Source organism: Hypoxylon trugodes (genome assembly GCF_022578975.1).
Source record: "Hypoxylon trugodes strain CBS 135444 unplaced genomic scaffold F4822scaffold_2, whole genome shotgun sequence".
Taxonomy (NCBI): Eukaryota; Fungi; Ascomycota; class Sordariomycetes; order Xylariales; family Hypoxylaceae; genus Hypoxylon; species Hypoxylon trugodes.
The window spans coordinates 3,872,263-3,892,570 of NW_026250017.1; the positions used below are offsets into that span (position 1 = coordinate 3,872,263).

A 20,308-nucleotide genomic window follows, 5' to 3' on the forward strand; every position below is an offset into this window, starting at 1 on the left:
CCTCCAACCTCACTTACACAGCTACTTTCGCGATTATTTCTCTCTTTTACCTACTAAATATCTCATTTAGCAACAGATGCATACGATGGCTCCACGTACTGAGGAAGAGCTTTTGTCATACAGCGTCATGGACCCGATTATGGTGGACGTGAGTTTGTGTCTTATAACGAATATTTCATATAGTCCCCTCAAATACGATCGTTTCGGGCTCCGAGACGTTCGCTCCAAATGTTGGGGAGGACTTGCCGACGTGACAACAGGAACTGTCTCGTAATCCCGTTCGGGACCCACAACCTTCGGACCCATACTACGGTGATGACTCGCATTCAGCGGCCCGCGCGCATAGGGCTACCACCTTACGCAAGAAACATCATCTCCGCTATCTTCCCGGGCACATCCTCGATCAAGTCAGCGAAGAAGATCGGAAAATACCCGTGCGTGATGGGTCCGAGATCATAGTGCGCATTTACCGACCCGTTACAAAGCCAGCACAAGGAAGTCCCTTGATTGTCATGTACCACGAGGGTGGGTTTAGTATGGGTGATCTGAGCGACGAAGAAACCAATTGCCGGCTCTTCAGTCGGGACCTAGGGGCCGTTTGCGTCAACGTTGATTATCGGTAAGTGCATTGCGAGATAGAGTCGTTGATATTGAAAAGTTGGGTTATAGCTACCTAGGTAGGTATAAATGGAACCTAACTTGGGTACAACTACAGATTAGCACCCGAATATCCCTTTCCCACTTGGATTGAAGACAGTTGGGATGCGTTGAAATGGGTAAGTGTGCCCCCGTCTCCCTATTTTCTCTCCTTCTCACCACTCTCTTTGGGCAGGCGGCACAAAACGCAACATCCCTCGGCGCCGATCCATCTCTTGGCTTCATCATCGGCGGCGGTTCTGCTGGGGGCAACATCGCCGCCGTTCTAGCACACATAGCTCGAGACGAGAAGCTTAGTCCGCCATTAACGGGTCAATACCTCTGCGTGCCAACAATCATGGGTGTGACACCCCCTAATTTGATCTCACCAAGTTATCGAGCGGAATACCTGTCACATCCAGATGTCACCACAAATGTAGACCCAGTGCTCAAGATGACCAGCGCTGCCGAGTTCGCTCTGCACATGCATGGAAACCTGAAAGCTTCGTGGACCGATCCTCGTCTCGTGCCTTTCCTATATGGGGGTCTCGAAGGCGGGCATCGTGATCTCCCTCCCGCATATTTTCAACTTTGCGGGATCGATCCGCTAAGAGATGAGGGTCTAATCTACGAAAGGGTTTTGAGAGAGGAAGCAGGCGTGAAGACACGGTTAGACCTGTACAAGGGATTCGGGCATTACTTCTGGACGAACTGGCCACAATTAGAAAGAAGTCGTCAATTTGTGGAGGATACCGTTAAGGGCGTAAAGTGGCTACTAGAACAGAAGTCCTAAAGATGCTCTACGTAGTTTAAATATAGGCGAAGCGAATGACTTGATTCGGCTCACATTCAATGAGGGTGTATACAAGCGGTGCCTTCACAGATTCTCACACTCGATTCACATAGGAATTCGGGACAACCCTAATCAGAAGATGTGTTACGATTGGAATAGTCGGATAAAGCTACGTATCAAGAGGTATATGAAATTAGTCCTCACTTAATACTAAAAAACTGGTATGCAGGAACACCCGGTTTCAATTCCACGATACTACGACCCCACTCCGCTTTCCGGTGGTCATTTACGCCCTTGTCATCATGCATCTTTCGCCATACCCAGAACATTCATCTAGGACTTACCCGATTTAGTAGTTGAGGGTCGCATATGCAAAGCTAGAATTACGAACCATCCACAATTTCTTAAGATCTAGTTGGAGATGGTCATGAGGGGTGCTACCCTTTACGGTAATTACCTACCCCTATCACGCCCAGGGTGATGTAATAGCAAGCTCTTACATAAAGGCACGAGTGACGCAAGCAGAAACTCTTAGATGAAGAACATTTCAAGTCAATCATCAACTTACCCATTGCTGAAAATCTTGAGAAACACCAAAATATTTAGATAGTCTCATATCTGTATACTCAAAAGCTTCAAGCATGGCATCCGAGAACAAATACCCGGACCTGACAGGGTTCAAAGCTCTAAGGTTAGATAAGAGAAGCTCCTACGCCTAACTCACATCTACTTACTAACATACTATCTTTACGCCTCCAGCTTTGACTGCTACGGCACAATCATCGACTGGGAAACGGGCTACCTGAGCACCGTACGGCTCCTCACCGCACAACTACCCGACTCACACCCTCTCAAAACAGAGCCACCCCTAGAAGCCATGCGGCGCCTCAACGAAGTCACCAACGCCTTCGAGCACGCGCAGCCCACACTACCCTGTATGTCAACTCCCAAGTCAAAGACCACCTACCTAGTTAAGTAGCCTTTATGGCAAATATTAACACTCAAGTTTATCCTATAGACAACGAAATCCTCGCCGAATCCATAACCGCCTTCGCGCGCGACGACCTCCAACTCCCCGGTCTATCCGACAGCATCGCCGAGCCCTTCGGCAACTCCCCCGGGACCTGGATCGCGTTTCCAGATAGCATCGCCGCGCTACAAAAACTCAGAAAGTACTATAAACTCGCGATCTTGTCCAACGTGGATAACCGAAACATCCAGGCGACGGTAGAGCAACGGCTCACACCTGCGCGTTTCGATGCCGTGTACACGGCGCAGGATATCGGGTCGTATAAGCCGTCGCATCGGAATTTTGAGTATTTGTTTGAGCACTTGAGGTCGGATTTGGGTGTGGATAGGGATAAGAATGAGTTGCTGCATGTAGCGCGTAGTTTGACCGCGGATCATGTCCCGGCGAAGGAGATTGGGCTGCCGAGTGTGTGGATCTCGAGGGGTGGGGATACGGCGAAGGGGAGGGGTGTTGGAGGGGACTATGAGAAATTGAAGGATAAAGTCGCGTTTGGGTGGCGGTTTGATACGTTAGGGGATTTTGCGGATGAGGTTGAAAGGCAATTTGCTGCGAAGTCGGGGTCTTGAAAAGCGTGAGGGAAGGGTATGTTGAAAATTGAGGATATAAAAAATTTATGCGTCGGAACAATTCCGATGTAAGAGATACAAGAGGGGGGGGGGGGATAGGAATATAGCGGGAAGGTCATGCCCACCAATTTAATGTCCCTATATATAGGCATTTACTCATCACCCATCCTCATATCTCCCTCCTCATCTGCATCATCACCATCTGTCCCAGCTCGTTCTGCATCCCTCAGTTTTATCCTCCCGTGTTCACGTTCTTTTCCATACTTGCTTCTTCTTCTCCGCGGCTCCACCGAAACATCTCGGCCTCTCCATCCCTGCCGCATCCTAATCGGCCGCAAGAACCCATCGACGTGAACGGCGCCATACATCTCATCTTCGCTATCCACTTCATTTGCGAGTAATAGCGCCTCTTCGCCTCCCCCACTAGAACTCTCGGACGGCGTCCATCCATGCACTAATTTTAAATGCCGTAGCAAATTCTGCCGTCTCGTAAAGCCTTCCGCGGCTCTAGGACAATCGCCGAAAAAGCATACATGTGACGCACCCACGGACCCAGATCTACTACGAGGTCTCGATACACTTCGTGAGCGTCTACCTCTTCTCGACGGGCCCGTTTCATTTTCCGATATCGCGGCGCTTGTCGCACGCAAAGGTAGTATCATAGATCTTTGTTGTGCCCCTTCCTCTTCGTCTTCCTCTTCAAGCAACGGTGGATACGGCATCCCAGGTACGTACGTTGTCACTTTACCCGACGGCGTCTTTCGACTAGACGTAGCAGGCCCCTCGACTAGTCTATGTAGCGTCATACTCTGCCCGAATAAATCTGCGCATCGCCTCGCTGCGCGATCTAACACTGGGGCGGGGAATCCAGCGAGTGCCGCGGCACCGAGTACGTCCCTCCAGTCGCGAAGTCCGAAACGTTGTTGTGATGATCTACGTCTCTGCGTGCCTACGTTCGAAATAGACGAAGTCCGAGACGTGGAACGGTTGTCTGCTCTAAATTTTCGTTTCCGACGGATTGATCTCCCACGATTGGGACCGGTGGTTTCTTCGCCGTCGCCGGAGTTACCACTATCCCTTCCTGGGTCCTCTGTTTCTGGTTCGGGCTGAGATTCGGATGCAGTATTCGGGTTTTCGTTGTCGTCGAATACGGGGAGTCGTCGTTTACGCAATCGAGCAATGCGTATTGCGTATTCTTTGTCGGTCTCCCCATCGAGTCGGGGCCGTGCTTTAGGAGGTCTTCCGGGTTTTCGCTTCACAGCCGCCTTGCCTTCGCCATCAATCATCGTCGAATCTTCTACCAGTGGCACAGACGCATCCCTCGCTCTTAACCGAGTTTGGGCGGATGGCCCCGAAGGCCGACCTCGCCCCCGCGAACCAGCCTGAGACGATGGCCTACGACTACGATGAGAAGAATCGGATGCTTCCGAATCAGCTGAGTCGGACTGATAGTTCAGCATTGATTCCTGTACGTTATGGAGGATCGTAAAGGTTGTGTCTAGCTGAGTAAGAATATGCCGTACGGATGGGCGCAAGAGGTTATAGGATAAATCGTCGTCGGTCGAGACCGCCGGCTTCAAGCGAGGCTTCTTAAGCGGCTTGTCGAGATCATCCGTCCCCTCATTTTCGCCCATGTCCTCGGGCTTGATAGATTTAGATCTTGATCTCGACCTGCCACCTTTCGACCTAGATCTTCTTCTGCTACTCCCAGCAGACGCGGAAACATCTGTCTCATCCTCGTAGTCCTCATCTTCGTCTTCATCTTCTTCTTCTTCCTCCACATCCTCATCAGACACACTCGCCGTAGCCCAAGGCCTAGCATTAAATTTCTCCTTCGCGGTCTTCAGTATCTGCGCACCGATAATTTCTTCTAAAACCGAGCTCGGTATATCGCGCACGGCTTTCTTAAATGTAAACCTTTCATCTGGATCGTGCACCATACTCCTCACAGGCTCGTGTGGCGGCGGGACCCTATCCACGCGCATGGGCCACGCAGTCCATGATTGCGGCGGGAGCCAATTGTCATGTTGCACAGGAAGACCCGTGGTGGCGTCGATGTCCTTTTGATTCTCAATCAGCTTTTGTTTAATTGAATCAATTAATGCAATAATCCGAATTCAATTCAATTCACTCACCTTCCCAATAACCGGCCCCTCCATCCCTCCTCCTTCACGCTCACTGAGCAACGCTCTCCGCCTCAGCGCAAATGCATCATATAAATGCACCGCCAAATCGCGATCGCGTATCTCCCTCAGCGCAGCCATGGTATCAATCTCCTCGGCATTGAAATGTTGCCAAGTAGATTTAGGCCCGCGCCAACGATTCGGCCGTTCATCCGCATCTTCATCTCCTTCAAGCTCTTCAAACGAGCCATCTTCGGAATCATCATCGTCGACGCCGGGTATGTATTCAGCTGATTCATCCGCTGTAGTCGCCATGCCGTATATAGGCGTAGGCGAGCTCTTTTCCTCACGGCGTAAGCCTTACCAAAGCACAAACGGTAATGGGCGAGAGGTGTTGAAGTTGGGAGATTCGGTAGAAGGTAAAATTTTGTTCGTAGTTGAAAAGTATACAAATTTTAAATGATAGGCGCCACCTAAAATACAATGCACTCACACTGTGATTTAATTCGACGCTATTCACATCATAAATTTATTCAAATATCAAACACGGTTCATAGTAACTTAAATCATTTAATGATCTCGCGAAACCATCTTAAATTGGTATTATCAAAATATTCATAACCCCCCAAACACCCAAATTCTCTATGTAAATATCTATGCCTTGGCCTTGGCCTTTTGCTTCTCCAGTTTTCTCCTCTTAGATCTGAGCTTTTGATCCTCTGCACTCTTCTTATTGTTGGTGTACTGCATCTGCTCGAATAGCTTTCTCTTCTTCTTGCTGAGCATACCCTTGGCTCTTTCGAGCTCTTCCGCTTCTTCTTTGGCTGCTTTCGCAAGTTTCTTCTTTGCTTCAGCCTTAGCCTTAGATTGAGGGTTAGAAGTGGCTTGTTTGATAGGTTTGCCTGTCAATTCAGCTTCAAGCTCTCGTTGATATTGCAACTCAGCAGCCTGTTCATCATCTTCTGATTCCCCTGCATCATCACCTGCCTTCTCATCTTCCGAGAAACCTCCGAATGAGCCATTGTCATCTTCGTCGTCTTCGTCAGATTGCGCAATGTCCATACCATCAGCACCACCTTCTATCCGCTTAACGGCTAAGCTGCCATCAAGCTCTTCATCTTCATCCGCCTCATCCTCATCCTCATCAACTTCTTCTTCACTATCCTCCAACGCCTCACCCTCGGTTTGTTGTTCTTCCAAAGGTATCGTTGGATCGTAGGCGCCTTGGGTGTTTTGCACGAATGGACTCAAATGTGGTGGTAATTGAGCTCCGGGGACATAAAGGTCCGGTCGCTTCAATTCCCCATCATTAATACTATCCCATACCCACTGAGGTTGAACGTAAATTCGGCCAGGCATCCTTTGGTTCGCCGCAAGTTTCTGCGATGTTTGGTTGTCCTCACCATCACCTTCTTCTTGTGTCGTAGCTTGTATAACAGGGCGATCGACTATTTGGTGTGTGATAGAAGGATCCCGCTCATTTGTTGTGTATGCGCCTTCACCCAATACGGAGTCCCAGCCGATACGCTTACAGCCAAATGAACGGAGTATGAATTCTAGAGGTTGTCTTGGGGTTTCTCGGGACAAGAAGAATGTGTAATTCGCGAACAACGACTCAGGTTCATTTCCAGAGTAGCTAGGCTGAGGTAGGACGTCACCACCTGGTGCGGCTGGCTCGAACTTGTCAATTGCGTCAGCGGTCCCTTCTTCCTTATCAGCTTCAGTCTCGACACGATCTCCGTCAACATCAACTTCTCTCATCTCTTTGATAAGCTTGTTGACTTCGGCTTGTGTTTTCGGGTCCGGACCAGCTTCCTCCTCTCCATTTGTCAATTGCGCAGGTGCTTCATTAGAAACAGCAGTCGCAAGATTGCCCTCAAGCTTAAAAGCACCAAGCTCACCAGCCTGGTTATCTTTGGCCTGGTCGAATTTGGGCGGGTATTTCAGCCCAACGGAAGTGTATAGTCTGAAGTTAACAAAACCCAGAAGTGTCATGTAGAACTCGATGAATGTGCCCATAATTCGGAAATCCACATCTCCCACAACCCTCTGATTGAACTTGTACGGGACAAGCCAAAGGATGTCTTCACCCTGAATATTCGCTTGGTAGTAAATACCCTTGATGGACAGAAAAGACTTGCGCAGGCTCTGGGATACAATCAGGTAGTGTTGAAATTCGAGACATAGTCGTTCGCATCGCGCAATCATCTTCGCTGGAACGGTAGATGTAGATGGGAGGTTTGCGAAGAGGAAGAGCATGGAGAGGCAGTCGTCAAGATCGCGCAGAGCATCGACGAAAGTTGGGTATCGTTCTCGGATAACATGATCGAGGGTGTATCGCGGTTTGCCTGTCTTATCAGGTCTTGCGGCATTGCGCTCGAGTCGGCTTGCGTCGGTCACATCACCGCGACCAAGAGCTCTAGATATCTTCCTCTCGAGGACCTTTTGTTCTCTGAACTTTTGTAATAATGGTTCGTGCAGAAGGTATTGGATATCTTTAGCATAGTAAAAGGTGGTCGATGCGGTAGAGCTTTTGGAAGCCTTCTTCCTATTCCTAGGTTCTCGTGGGAAGATTCTAAAGTTCAAATTAGCAGCCGTTATATCATGCGACAACGCAGTGTACAACGGTTGTGAGAAATTCTTACCCTTTCCATATACATAGCTTTCGGAAATCTGGAAGACTGATTTGAAGCTTCTTCACAGCTTGGGTTCTTGTTATATAGTTCTTGGCATTTCCAGCCTCACCCTTCTTCTTTATTCTTCCCATTTTTACGATTCGGATTCTATTGTTCGCTTTGTAAAGGTTCCCAAAAGAAGGTAAAATATTTAGGTCGATAAGTTATCAACCGCCAGTGAATTGAATTGAATGGATAAAAAAGTTGCGGCCCCTCCGAACTTTTTTTTCCTGCCAGTGCAAAATTGCCAAGTTTGACCGCTTTCCGGGGGTCTTGAACTAATCCTAAATTGGAAGACTAGTGTTATCGATAAGATATTAGTATGAAGCTTGCATGATCCCGCCAACCAAGCACCCTGCCCTGCCTGCCCTCGCCTTGCGAAAGCGTCCAGCTGGAAGGAGCCAAGAAAGACACAGGAGAGGTTCAGCAGCTACGTTGCAGTATCAAGGTTTCTCACTAAAATTCGCGAATCCGAATTAAATTCGAAAAAGAAACAACTTCCAACGAAAAAGAAAAAAACACGACAATTCATAATATTTTTCAAGTCTTAGCTGACTTGAACAAAACTCGAACCATTGTCGACGATGGAATTGTGTTATGAATCACGGTAAAATGAATTTCCAGGGGACAGCTGGTCTATACGCCGCTGCTGCTCTGTTGCGATTAATACTATTCGCCTTTTTTCCCGGACTCCCAGATCTGTTGACGGACCGTGTCGAGATTTCGACTCCCGTAACGAGTTTCAAGAGATGTAAGGTCAATTCTTTCAAATACGAACTTCTGAGCTTATGATTGTTGCTGTAGTACAAGAAGGTCTCTTTCTACATAATCATAATGTCTCTCCGTACGACGGCGGCGTTTACCACCAAGCGCCATTACTCCTCCCATTATTTTCTCTCCTCCCAGACCCGTCGACATATCCCATATTCGCATATCTCTTATACATCGTGATCGACCTACTCAGCGCCGATGCGCTCTATAAGATCGCCGAATCGGGGGAGGCAGCCGCGTCGAAACTCTTCACCTCGGCCCGCAAAGAAAGAAGATGGAGCGGTTACATAGTCGCGGCCCTGTATGGTTTTCCTGCCCTAATTGCTCAACACCACGGTACTATTTACTGATACCGATCCATATAGCTTTCTCTTTAACCCATTTACAATCGCGACATGTATGGCTCGGCCGACTAATGTCTTCACCACATGCGCAATACTGCACGCCATAGCGAAGGCTATATCCGGGAACCCCTTTACCTCTATGTTAGCGCTCTCGTTTGCGACATACCTCTCGATGTATCCCGCGTTACTGTTACCGCCGCTGATATTACTTGCCTATGACCGACAACATGCCTCGAACAAAACGCCGTCTCTAATACAATTCACAAGCGTCAATGTTGTTATAACTACTATCAGTCTTACTGCCCTATTTGTGGGCTCTTACCTCCTAACCGGATCCTGGGAGTTCCTCGCCTCTACATATGGCATCCAGTTGACGTTGACGGACTTGACGCCTAATGTCGGGCTCTGGTGGTACTTCTTTATCGAGATGTTCGACAGCTTCCGGGCTTTCTTTCTTGCCGTCTTCTGGTTGCATCTCTCATGTTACGTGGGCGGACTTTCAATCCGCATCCGCAACCAGCCACTTGCTGTCCTGACGCTACTCCTCGGCATATTCGCCATTTTCAAACCATATCCTAGCATCGCCGACACGAATTTATTCCTAGCCATGATACCACTGTTCAGACATGTATTCCCGCTCCTACGTTACACATTCGTCGCTGCCTCTACTGTGCTATATGCGACCTTCCTCGGCCCTTCATTCTACTACCTATGGATTTACGCTGGTAGCGGTAACGCCAACTTCTTCTACGCAATCACGCTCGTCTGGAGTCTGGGCCTGAGCTTGCTTATTAGCGATTTGACATTTGCTATACTCCGCGATGAATGGGAAGTCGAGCGACCCGAGATGGTGGGCAAGGAAATTCGACAGATCTAGTAGTCGTGTGGTGTTTACTTGTCCCACATCTGTGCAATAGGAGTTAGAGGCAACCTCTGTGAAATATATTTAGAAGTGAGGATATTAGATTACGCCATCAATACCAGAGAAATACAATATCACAATATTCGAAAGGAAAACGCAAGTTCATATTGAAACATACTTAACGTAATGGTCTGGAGCGCTGACGCGACTTCCAACCTCTAGATGCTATCAGGATCATAGATAAACTCCGGAGTTATGATAGTAATCCTAACTGGCCCACTTGCGAGCTCTGTATAGGTATGCAATTATCGGTCAAGCAAAAGACTAATCTCCTCAACTCTATAGACCCAAATCATACCCAGTATCAATTCGAGTTCGCGTGTGTACTCAAATCCGACGTTCAAGCACGTATAGAGGGTGGTTCCCGTACCTACATAGGTAAGAAAATTGGGAGAAACTTAGTCACAAACCCCAAGGGAGAGCAGCGAAATGCCATTGAAGGCATGTAGGAGTATCAAGTACTCTGGAATGGAGGACTCGGGCGATTACTTCGTAACCTAATAATGATTAACTCCATATCTTTATAAGAAAAGGGGGAACTATCAGTCAGTATAGCTACCTCACATAAAGACAACATATCTATGTGCAAACGAATATTATAACATTCGACACTCACTAAACCACTGTTTACAACGCCGTATTGTTTTATACGCCTGCTAATAAACGGTTATATTAAACGAGAGCCGAGCCCTCTTGCAAAAATCAACTATCGACTAGGTCTATCCAACATCTCTGGAGTTTCTTACTCATGATATGATATATCATTTAGTGTTATTTATAACTATCTACCTACCATGCGGCATATTTCCGCTCAACTCCAAGAAACCGCTCCTCGTTCTCGCACCGTTCGCTGACCCCGAAGGATTTGGTGAAGGGAAGATACGCTTATAACAGGAAGATAAACGGAAATAACACAGAGGATTATCTCGCATGAGAATATCATCGTTAGGTGTTTGGAGTAGGGAAATCGGGATTTGTTGTTTTGTTGTCAGATCGAACATATCATATCGGATGTGTGTATGGTGTAGGCTAATTATCACGAAATAGACCATATCACTCGACGCGATCCTACTAGATATATAGGCTATCCTTAGAGTAGTAATGAATTCGTCGGTTTATCAATGGTATCTCATGCTTTTATGTCCAAGGAACCCAATCCCTTTTAGTCATTGAGTCATTCAGATCATCACCACCCCAGCAGCCCATGTAGCGCGAAGCCTGAGACTAATCATGAAGGTCAAGAGTCCGATTCGGGCACTGCGTACATATTCCTCGCCGGCGGGACACTAGGCTCATCCTTCACATCGATACTAATGTCCACAATGCCCTCGTGCACATTACCCTGTCTAAGCGGGAATCTACTCGGCTGCTCCCAGATGGGGAATCCGTTTAGTACCGACCATACCGTATCCCACCAAATTGGTTGAATCCCGAATTCTTCGCCCTAGTAGGTTCAAAGCGATGCGTAGCTGCGCCAAAAGGGGATAGCGCGCGAAACAGAACCGTGGCACCCAACGCCGCGACACCAGCGACCAGCGTCCCAGCAGCGAGGATCAGCTGCGTAGGATCCCTCACGTCATCAGTAGTACCATTACTATACGTACTTATCACGCCTCCTTTACGCCACTTGCGCCAGCTGTCTCCAACGCCCGGCGTAGCCTCTATCGATCCTTCCGCAAAGCGACCAATCAAACCGAGTGCCCCTCTAGGCGTAGGCTGCCTCCACGGCAGCTCGTAGGAGCGCGTGCTTAGCTCCTTCGAGTGCAAAAACGCGACGAGGCGCGCGAAGGATTTTTCTAGAACGGTCTTCAGGATCGGGTGCGGCGTCTGCACGCGCATCAGCTGCAGGTAGCCGTAGACTAGGAAATCAATCGACGACGGTCCGCTATCGTCATCGTCGTCGCGTAGGAAAAACGACTTTTCCCCGCGCAGTTGATCTAGCACCGAATAGAAATCCTCCGCGAAGTGCTGGAAGCGAATCGCAGCTGTGTGCTCGGGTTGCATGGCCTTACTAGGTCCTAGACGGTCCCGAAGCTTAAGAAACCCCGTAGACGTCGTTTCAGCTAGAGTGCTAGGCGACTCCTCTGCGTCTACTTCAGCCGCGAGGTGGCCAATACCTAAGTGCTCAACCTTCTCAATCGCGCCGGTCCGGATAGCCGGGGGTACGGTCCACGTGAGCGGGAACGGGAGTAGGGATGAGTAGGCTGGCCGGGTTATCTCGGCCCACGCCCTTGGTGAAACGTAGAGCGACATAGCTAGCAAACCAGAGCCGCGTGTCGCCAAAAACGAGGCGCAGGCAAGGGAATCCGCCTTCTGAAGCGGTGTGAGGTCATCGTCAATGTGTAGATACTTCTGTTTTGTAAGGTACGAGATGATTTCCGTATATCCAGAAGTCCAGGTACCTCTGTGATTCAGAGCGGGGAGGCGGTCTGTCAAGAAATTGATCAGCTGCCAATCCCTGAGTCTGGGGAGTGAGAGATCTTTGACGTGAATTTCACGACATTTTTTATTTGATTAAGAAGGCAAAGAAGAGAAAAAGGGTTCAAGATGGGGCCTACGGTCTGGGCTAACTGCAGCGTCATTGCTGGCGATCAGGGTCCAATGTTCGCGGGGAACATGGTTACGGAAGCATGTAACGGCAGCTAGGCATTCGGGATCGATGGAGTCAAGTCCAAATGCTGGACCCCAAACATGGAGTTCTAATGCCATTGAAGGAATTTGCCGTATGGTGGTGGCTGGGTAGCTGGGATCGGACTTGCTATCCAAAGGTATAATGAAAAAAGAGGGCTCCAAGGACTTTTCGGCCGGGTTACGGACGGGGGTTGAATTCAAACAGGAACACCTGACTCCTAACTATCCAATAGAAAGCTCAATTGGTGTGACAGGGCCATGAAGTTCGCGGTTATGACAACAACTAATTCAGCTGAAGAAGGGTAGCAATGGAGCGCATTGACCGAGAAAGGAGCCGCAGGACCTGACAGCGGCAAGACAGCAACACGACAATTTTCTTCGCTACCACATGTGCATAGGTCCAGGGACTCCAGGGACAAATTTCCTCCAGGAGCGTGATTCGAAGATCAATTTGGATCTTGTTATCCGATTAGAGTTGGAGCTGCAGCTGATCGTCCCGCAGTTATTTTATGCTTGGTTGGTTCGAAAATGTTGCGATGGGGAATTAGGGAATTAGTATGTAACGGTGTAAGTACTGTACTATGTAAATGGGGAACTCGTCGAAAATCATCCCCAGACTTAGATATCGCCTTGTTTCAGGGTCTAGCTCATCAAGGGCACGTGGTGATAAGCGCAAAAGAATCCCTGAATTGCATTGACGTCATGGATTTGTCAGTTGAGAGCCAGCTGATTTTAGTCAATAATTCTATCTAACCCATTTGACCAATCAGAATAGTCTCTCCTGTCTCCAGGTACCAAGATACAAGATATACCCAACTCAAAGGCTAGGAGAGGCTATTCTCGGTTAAGAAGTTTCTATTCCCCATTTCTACATACCAATTGACCTTTTTAGGACTATCCACAACTATGTTTCCAACCTCCGTTCCCTATGTAGATGTATCTTTTTGCCTCCCCCCTGATGATCCAGGGGGTGGCGAAAAAGAAGAAACAGACGGACGGGATAAAAAGTATCTATTTTCATATACTAGATTAGGTAACTCACTAATGAACCGAGCTATTACGTGCGAGAGTGTCGTACGTATGTATACACGGGTGAAAAAAAAAAAGAGAGAGGTGAAGAAGAGCCGACCCCCACCACCCAATCTACATCGGAACAACCGATGCGTAGATCGTCGAGCTAGGTACTTGGTTTTACCTATGGCTTCATTGTCCGCCTGTCCGATATTGCTAAAATAGGAGTCGACTTCATATTAAGTATCTTAAAACTATAGTAGAACAGGAATGAACCACACCTAGATTAAGACCATCTATCGGCTCAGATCGTTTCCGTGAGGCTTGGCCGCTTGCGCGAACTGGAGGGAGGTTTACTATGTACAGTACTTTTTCTCCCTAATAACCATGGTCTGCGGGGTGAAATAAGAGCGAATAGGAGTTGGCAATGAGTAGCATATAGACCGCCACGTTTTCTAATAAGGCAGGGCATCGAGTACCTAAGGCTTTGCTGAGATCCAATCTAACCCGAATAGAGTCAGCAAACATCGATTTCGTGCAGGACGGGATCACGCGGTCCGTTGCCATGTGCCCTACCAACCCCTTCTCGTCTGCATCTACGCCCCTAGGGCTACTTAGTTGCATGTCTTGGATGTCTTCGAAACCTGGAATAGGAGATGCAGCGAAACAAGAAAAAAGGAGGGTATCAAGAGCGGGCTCGTGAAGACACCCGCCCCACTCCGCTTGTCCCGCCGCGGCGCTACACTCCGTCTTGTGAAGATACGGATCGCGGAGTATTCACTCCCTTGATTCTATGTACGTTGCTTAGTGTAGTATCGTAAATTGTATAGTAGTTGGGTCGTTGGTGCTATGTGGAAATACCGTCACGCAAGCTATTTGTTAGTTTTCATGTCGTGTTTCTGAAGCGCCACCCACACCCTAGTATCCGTTGGTACTTAGACAATACCTAATGATAGTCATTTTGGGTCTGGCTCGGTGTAGACAAAAGCAACCAAGGGATATAGGTTATCGCCAGCAGACCGGTCTTCAGTTGGTGGCCTTGGTGGTTCAGCCATTTGGCGAAGCGTTTCGCCCGGCTATTGCTGGATGGGCACTTGCACGAGTCATGGCCGTCGGTTGGGTCTAACAAGAATCAAAAAACAAATTGACTAACTACCTCTACGTTCATTAAAAATAAACCGTATTTGATATCCACGGCCATGTTTCACACCCACTATGTCGGGATGTCGGTAGGTACCGTCACATCCCAATATACCTAACATTAATATGGCAATGCGCCCTAGCAAGTTAAGCCGGCGATGCAAATAGCGTACCGCATAATCAGATCCCGACCAACCCATCAAGACGGTATAAACTATATTCTCGGCGTCGTTACTCTATCATCATCAAATCACGACGGTGCATCATGATACCATGATGTAAGGGAGAAGAATGAATTGGCTCTGGACGAACCGGCCGCAAATCCCAGCCCCTCATCTTTCTCCCTAGCGGGCCGCGCGCGCGAGCCGCACTTGTCTCAACCGGAGCTTTGGGTTGAAAGACATTTGAACAATTCACATCACATCACATACCCACCCTCTTCCCCCCCCCCCCCCCCCCCCCCATCTGAATTGATGCCCAGAAGAAACTAACCGAGTGGCTCTTATTCACCGACTTTGCGAATTTCCCTTGCGTCTCACTCGCTGGGTTGTGACGAAGAAAGAGACCCAATGACTCGCATAATAGTCGGTTATTAGCTTGCGTGGGGCTGACTTACAGAAATTGCCCAAAATAGGTAACCATTGCATGCATGTAGGTATTTCGAGTTGTAGTCGTAGTTGTAGCTGTAGTTGCGCGCGCCAGAGTATACGATCTCCAACCGAGGTCAGACAAGCAGACAGGGATGGATTTAGGACCGGACGAAGGATTAAAACATGAGATTTAGGATTTTTAGACTTGGGAGCAACATCATGAAGTGTAAAAAATAGAACTGCCGCGAAGGACAGGTTTCTTGATTACGATTGACTATTCAGTGCATATTGCGCGCAAATAGCAAGTACTAATAGTAATAGTATGAGTAAAAATAGATTCATATCATTCCAATTGGGGTTCCGATTGCAGAAAAAAGTGCAGATCTCCCCGGTATCATTCGCGAGTTGTTCCGTTCACCAACCCCCCAAAACCCATTTCCCATAGTCGTGAATTCTGCCTCCATCCCTTTCCCGTGGGGGTATCCAGAGCACGCGTGGCAGTTTCAATGCCCCCGGCGATGCTATCTCTATAATACATTGGAATGACGTAAAACGAGGAAAATACCGGTAACACCTTTGTGGTCATTAAGAGACCCTCCCCATGAATCCCAATTAAATAGATAGCAGATTGATACTCCTGTTTCCCCCCATGTGTTGCGGGTTGTTGAAATATCCAAAATATTAAAAGTGTTTTATATCCCATGAAATAGTACAGATCAACCATCCGGGGCTAAGATCAGAGAATGTAGGTCGGATGTGTGATCCATGAGCCAGCTCTGATGAGAAGATGCGGAGACATTGTCGCAAGCAGAACGGAGAGGGGCAAGATCGCGGTAGCATGTTCGAGGTTGTGGTACGTTGACGGCTTCATAGTGGCATGGATTGATTCTGCGGTTTGCCGTTGAATGAATGTCGATGCAGGGTTCCGTACGTGCATGTGCCCGCGCGAACAAGCGATGGTTGTAGTGATGCCAGGGGGTAGAGACAGGAGAGGAGAAAACTCCTCAAGCATGCATGAAATGCAACGCCGTATTACCTGCGATCACCTGCATACCCGAATGCGCCTTTCTTGTTGACAAGTCGATAGAGCTGGAAAAGGGCAGAATGGTAATGAGCGGAACCCTAGGAATTCCTCCCCGATGATACATCGTCCGACGATCGTGTTGTCCTGGTTGTCTTGATTCCCTTATTCCCTTGCGGCTGTCTTGGGGGTTTCCGATGTCCTCCATATCGACCCGGATCGTTAACGGTTGGCACTTGCAAACGAGCTGAAGACTCGAAGTGCGATATTCGTATAAGTGGCACAAGCTTACCCACTCTTGGGCAGAGGAGGTAGAGGTCGGCTAGGTGGGGGACCCGGGCAAGGCGGGAGCTGAGAAGGTCGTTGTGACGACATGTCGAACTCTGGAGTCATGGCGGCCATTGTGGTAGCAGATATTAGTTGTATGAACCGAAGTGGTATATAGTATAACAGTAGTTGGTTGTGGTTATGTAAGTGGTTGACTAGTTGCTTGTAAGGCAGAAGCTTCAAGAGTAGACAAGAGTGTGTAGTAGTTATTATATGATAATACTGATAGTCTTGTTTATTGGTCAGGTGAACTTGAGATGCAATGGTCTATGACCCCCGGGAGGAGGGAGGAGGAGGCTTCCTTATGTATGATATTGTGATGCTTGGACAAGCAAAGACGAACAAGCCCACCCCATTCCAAGGCTTCAGAGTAATATTAACTAGTGTACAACACATTACGAAAGTACATACATCTGTGCATACACCGCTAGAAACCATGTGTACATGAAAATGTGCAGGTAAAAAGTACCTATTCTTAATCTCTCAGTAAGATTACCATACGAATTGGGTATGGGAGGTACATCGTTAAGCGGTGTCGCAAACTTCACGAGAGCAGAGATGAGCGACAAAAATAATCCCCCCCAAGAACCTAAGAACCCTAGCAGGGGCCACAGTGACGCAGCCCAAAGATGAAGATGGGAAGAGCAGGGAATAATTCATCAAAATGTAAGAAGGGCTTAGACCCACCTCTCATATGTATCGACCGGGGTATGGCCTGCTGCTGGAAATACGTAGTTACAAGAATACATTCATGTGTGTATACACGATACAAGTACGTATATGAACAATTTCTATGCTGTGGATATGCATGTTGTGTATCCCCCCATGGAAGAAAATGAAACAAGCATAAGCCCCTTGAGAACCCTGTCAATTCAGCATGTGCTACATCTAACCCCTGTCTAAGACATTTTGTTCAAAAATGTGTCCTTAATGTACAGTACATAGCGCGCGCATAGTCGATTCCCATTAATTGCGCCTGAAATTGGATCACTACCCGAAATAGCTGGTTGCGCATTATTACTGGAATAGGAGAAGGCTGGTTCGATATTTTTTTTTCTTTTCCTCTTTTTTTTTTCTTATTGTGATTATTATTTACATTTATTACGGATTGTTGTTTATTTGCGATTTTTTTTTTCTTAGGCAGCCAAGCAATAATGTCTTAGAATAACAACATTAATAAGTCCGTCCAGACTTTGGGAGTATTATCTGCATACCTCTCCTATTGTCTGCCTCCTTACCAACCTACCTTAACAATCTTAACGACGCCTCATATAATAGTATAATAGATACATAATACAAATACAAATCTCAAACTGCCCAAGAGCCTCGGTTGCGATGAAAAGCACTGACGCCCAGCCCCAGACAGGAGTGATGATTAATATCTCCACTGCCGATGGAAAACTCATAGAACATTAGAAGTTTCCACTTGATTGTCGTGGCTCCACAAACCTCAGGAACAAATCTTAAAGAATTTTCGCATGGGGATATTACGCTGGGGACTAGACGAGATTTCGATCCAGGTAGGTCAAAGCTTTTCTCCTGCAACCAGGGGGAGTGGACCTTTCATTACGGATTACGGACGGACTACGTATCGAATGATGAGGTCGTTGCGTTGCGGTGAAAAGAAGTGGCAGGCCAAAAGAAAGGAAGAGAAAAAAAATAGAGGCGTTCCAGTCATGTTCGCGTCAAACCAGCGCGCTGACTTACAACGATCCACCAAGGAAATAGTCCAAGCTAAAGAGGCAACACGTTCCAGACTCCAGACTTCCTGAAGTGAGACGTGACGGTTCCGGCAAGTGGCCTCGACATCACGGAGCTGATATTAGCTCTCATTATAGTCTTATTAGTGTATACTATCGTGCTGAAAAGTAACATTTATTATTTCGCAAATGCCGAGAATATCTGTACTTTACGACTGATCAGGAAGGGGATTAAAAAAAAAATCCTCATAGTAAGGTATTTTTTTTTGAGCATGCAAGGAAAGGTCAGCTGGTCTCGAAACCCTGAAGGACATCTGACAAAAGCTGGATGAACCCCTGCATTCCAGCCCTAATTCAACTGGTTTAAGTGATTTTCTCGTGATAAGACTCATTCGGTTGGCTGCTTCTTCCATGGCGTTCTCTATTAGGCAAAATAATGGAGAAGAAGCAAGATTCCGATTCTGATAATGACGGCAGCCATGGACGATCTTCTTTAGGGGTACGGTGCCTAGTACAGCGAGGTCTTAAAGGGGCAAGCACATACTACTATAGTATACCTCTAATGGCGCATTAGATGTATCTTGTGAAAATGACTTTATCTATGTCTTAGACATAGCACCCACGTACCTGGATTCCATGACTTGGCATCGTCCGAATGTCTAATTAACTTATGCCGCGAGCTAATACTAGTAGAAATTTGATGTTCTATGGCGCCGGGCAGTCCGGAGGCTGATAAAATCTTCAAATACGCCGGCCCCGGGTTTCAATAGACAATGGGCCCTTTTCCCAATGCAAGCTGAACATTATCGTCGCGACAGCTGAGGGGTTGTCAAAACGAACCCTAAGGACCGGGATTTGCAGTTGACATATCAGCTGATATGCATCCCAAGAAGATCCGGGGCAGGTTTTCGCGAACACGGGGGGTAGCAGTTTCTTGCCCTCGAAATTCTTCATACTCGACTTTACTAGATAGAAAATCCCACGCTCACAATGCGATGTCACTTTGATGTCATGTCTATTTCATACTTTCATCGTGATCCGCAACGCTATAGGGCCATAGTACCGAGTTAGATCTAGTAGCCTTGCTCTAGTTTCTTGGGTCAGATTCCCTAGATACGGGAAGAAAATTTCCCCTCCGTAAAAGGGGATGCTTGCCCAAATTCATCAAAAGTTTCATACTGTCAACTTCGAAAAGCGTATCGATACAGTAGACCCCTTCCGAAAAATTTTCCCATGGGGATTGGGCTGGTACATCTAGTGTAAGTGAAAATCTAGTTCAAGCCTAAGGACATGACTCATAAATGTGTTGGCCATGACCCATCGCAGGCATCCTAGTTATCAACAGACCGATGGCTGCCGAGAGGTTCAACTCACAGACAGAGCTTCGTACGAATACGATACTAGATAGGGCAGGGTATATTTTCTGTAGCGCACAAGGAATAATAACCTTAAGGTCCATCTGCAGATAGAATTGATATTTCGATGCTGCTAACTGTCCTAGGCATCTCACAGGGCTGATGATAATTATGTGCGAGACAGAACCCCATACTACATCAGTGCGTGCATACATACACTACGTAGACCCTGTCGAAAATCATCTATCAAACAGAAAGTTGGGAACAGATGTGGGCTCTACCAATTTCACCGCTTTTCGATAGGATATTCACGGATTAAGGACCGTTAATCACTTAGATGTACCACAAAAGCTGCCGGCATATCCCACCAACACGATTCTCATGTGGTGGGAGAATAATTATTGCAAAATGTTACTGTTGACCCTCACGCACCACCGCTTGCGTGATACAACCCACTCCCAGCTTAATATACGCTATTAAGTGCCAATATTAATACCACAACACCTATAATTGTGGCTTAAAATAGACACTGATTAGAACCAGCTAGAAGAGAGAATACAAAATCTTTAAGGGCAATCACCAATCTTGCATGAGACATATTCCGCGCACGCAATACGACCTAGCAGGACGTTTAATGAATATCCAATAGGCCGAGGCACGTTAAACTCCGTGA

At 47.5% G+C, this 20,308-nt stretch overlaps 6 protein-coding genes across 6 annotated transcripts; 3 read left to right on the plus strand and 3 right to left on the minus strand.

Moving 5' to 3' along the window:
* Positions 1 to 1,633, plus strand: F4822DRAFT_392593 (putative lipase/esterase). The gene is made up of 4 exons (XM_051457219.1): positions 1 to 148; positions 261 to 619; positions 716 to 776; positions 833 to 1,633. The coding sequence occupies exons 1-4, from the start codon at positions 77 to 79 to the stop codon at positions 1,427 to 1,429; spliced, it is 1,089 nt and encodes a 362-aa protein (XP_051318697.1). The 5' UTR covers positions 1 to 76; the 3' UTR covers positions 1,430 to 1,633.
* Positions 1,634 to 1,795: 162 nt separating this feature from the next.
* On the plus strand, positions 1,796 to 3,101 carry F4822DRAFT_146353 (haloacid dehalogenase). Its single transcript, XM_051452915.1, has 3 exons — positions 1,796 to 2,120; positions 2,189 to 2,364; positions 2,448 to 3,101. The coding sequence occupies exons 1-3, from the start codon at positions 2,071 to 2,073 to the stop codon at positions 3,023 to 3,025; spliced, it is 804 nt and encodes a 267-aa protein (XP_051318698.1). The 5' UTR covers positions 1,796 to 2,070; the 3' UTR covers positions 3,026 to 3,101.
* Positions 3,102 to 5,632, minus strand: F4822DRAFT_146363 (RNA polymerase I-specific transcription initiation factor-domain-containing protein). Its single transcript, XM_051452916.1, has 2 exons — positions 5,161 to 5,632; positions 3,102 to 5,085 (listed from the first exon to the last, which is right to left on the minus strand). Exons 1-2 carry the CDS (start codon positions 5,461 to 5,463, stop codon positions 3,178 to 3,180), a joined length of 2,211 nt encoding a protein of 736 aa, XP_051318699.1. The 5' UTR covers positions 5,464 to 5,632; the 3' UTR covers positions 3,102 to 3,177.
* Positions 5,633 to 5,705: 73 nt separating this feature from the next.
* F4822DRAFT_392599 (Pescadillo N-terminus-domain-containing protein) lies at positions 5,706 to 7,999 on the minus strand. The gene is made up of 2 exons (XM_051457220.1): positions 7,794 to 7,999; positions 5,706 to 7,723 (listed from the first exon to the last, which is right to left on the minus strand). The coding sequence occupies exons 1-2, from the start codon at positions 7,913 to 7,915 to the stop codon at positions 5,803 to 5,805; spliced, it is 2,043 nt and encodes a 680-aa protein (XP_051318700.1). The 5' UTR covers positions 7,916 to 7,999; the 3' UTR covers positions 5,706 to 5,802.
* A 196-nt stretch (positions 8,000 to 8,195) lies between these two features.
* On the plus strand, positions 8,196 to 9,960 carry F4822DRAFT_392601 (PIG-U-domain-containing protein). Its single transcript, XM_051457221.1, has 3 exons — positions 8,196 to 8,574; positions 8,628 to 8,895; positions 8,960 to 9,960. Exons 1-3 carry the CDS (start codon positions 8,421 to 8,423, stop codon positions 9,813 to 9,815), a joined length of 1,278 nt encoding a protein of 425 aa, XP_051318701.1. The 5' UTR covers positions 8,196 to 8,420; the 3' UTR covers positions 9,816 to 9,960.
* A 551-nt stretch (positions 9,961 to 10,511) lies between these two features.
* F4822DRAFT_392603 (outer mitochondrial membrane transport complex protein-domain-containing protein) lies at positions 10,512 to 13,113 on the minus strand. The gene is made up of 2 exons (XM_051457222.1): positions 12,419 to 13,113; positions 10,512 to 12,289 (listed from the first exon to the last, which is right to left on the minus strand). The coding sequence occupies exons 1-2, from the start codon at positions 12,567 to 12,569 to the stop codon at positions 11,250 to 11,252; spliced, it is 1,191 nt and encodes a 396-aa protein (XP_051318702.1). The 5' UTR covers positions 12,570 to 13,113; the 3' UTR covers positions 10,512 to 11,249.
* Positions 13,114 to 20,308: the final 7,195 nt, after the last annotated feature.

What these genes read in the sequence shown, in the direction of transcription:
- F4822DRAFT_146363 (XM_051452916.1), bottom strand. Translation starts at nt 5,463, where the DNA reads ATGGCGACTACAGCGGATGAATCAGCTGAATACATACCCGGCGTCGAC. An exon ending in AGGGGCCGGTTATTGGGAAG is followed by an intron (nt 5,086 to 5,160) that starts GTGAGTGAATTG and finishes GAGAATCAAAAG; the next exon opens with GACATCGACGCCACCACGGG.
- F4822DRAFT_392603 (XM_051457222.1), bottom strand. Translation starts at nt 12,569, where the DNA reads ATGGCATTAGAACTCCATGTTTGGGGTCCAGCATTTGGACTTGACTCC. An exon ending in CGCTGCAGTTAGCCCAGACC is followed by an intron (nt 12,290 to 12,418) that starts GTAGGCCCCATC and finishes ATTTCTTGACAG; the next exon opens with ACCGCCTCCCCGCTCTGAAT.
- F4822DRAFT_146353 (XM_051452915.1), top strand. Translation starts at nt 2,071, where the DNA reads ATGGCATCCGAGAACAAATACCCGGACCTGACAGGGTTCAAAGCTCTA. An exon ending in ACAGGGTTCAAAGCTCTAAG is followed by an intron (nt 2,121 to 2,188) that starts GTTAGATAAGAG and finishes TTACGCCTCCAG; the next exon opens with CTTTGACTGCTACGGCACAA. An exon ending in CGCGCAGCCCACACTACCCT is followed by an intron (nt 2,365 to 2,447) that starts GTATGTCAACTC and finishes TTTATCCTATAG; the next exon opens with ACAACGAAATCCTCGCCGAA.
- F4822DRAFT_392601 (XM_051457221.1), top strand. Translation starts at nt 8,421, where the DNA reads ATGAATCACGGTAAAATGAATTTCCAGGGGACAGCTGGTCTATACGCC. An exon ending in CGTAACGAGTTTCAAGAGAT is followed by an intron (nt 8,575 to 8,627) that starts GTAAGGTCAATT and finishes TTGTTGCTGTAG; the next exon opens with TACAAGAAGGTCTCTTTCTA. An exon ending in GGTTACATAGTCGCGGCCCT is followed by an intron (nt 8,896 to 8,959) that starts GTATGGTTTTCC and finishes CGATCCATATAG; the next exon opens with CTTTCTCTTTAACCCATTTA.
- F4822DRAFT_392599 (XM_051457220.1), bottom strand. Translation starts at nt 7,915, where the DNA reads ATGGGAAGAATAAAGAAGAAGGGTGAGGCTGGAAATGCCAAGAACTAT. An exon ending in AAGCTATGTATATGGAAAGG is followed by an intron (nt 7,724 to 7,793) that starts GTAAGAATTTCT and finishes TTTGAACTTTAG; the next exon opens with AATCTTCCCACGAGAACCTA.
- F4822DRAFT_392593 (XM_051457219.1), top strand. Translation starts at nt 77, where the DNA reads ATGCATACGATGGCTCCACGTACTGAGGAAGAGCTTTTGTCATACAGC. An exon ending in TGCGTCAACGTTGATTATCG is followed by an intron (nt 620 to 715) that starts GTAAGTGCATTG and finishes GTACAACTACAG; the next exon opens with ATTAGCACCCGAATATCCCT. An exon ending in GTTGGGATGCGTTGAAATGG is followed by an intron (nt 777 to 832) that starts GTAAGTGTGCCC and finishes CTCTTTGGGCAG; the next exon opens with GCGGCACAAAACGCAACATC.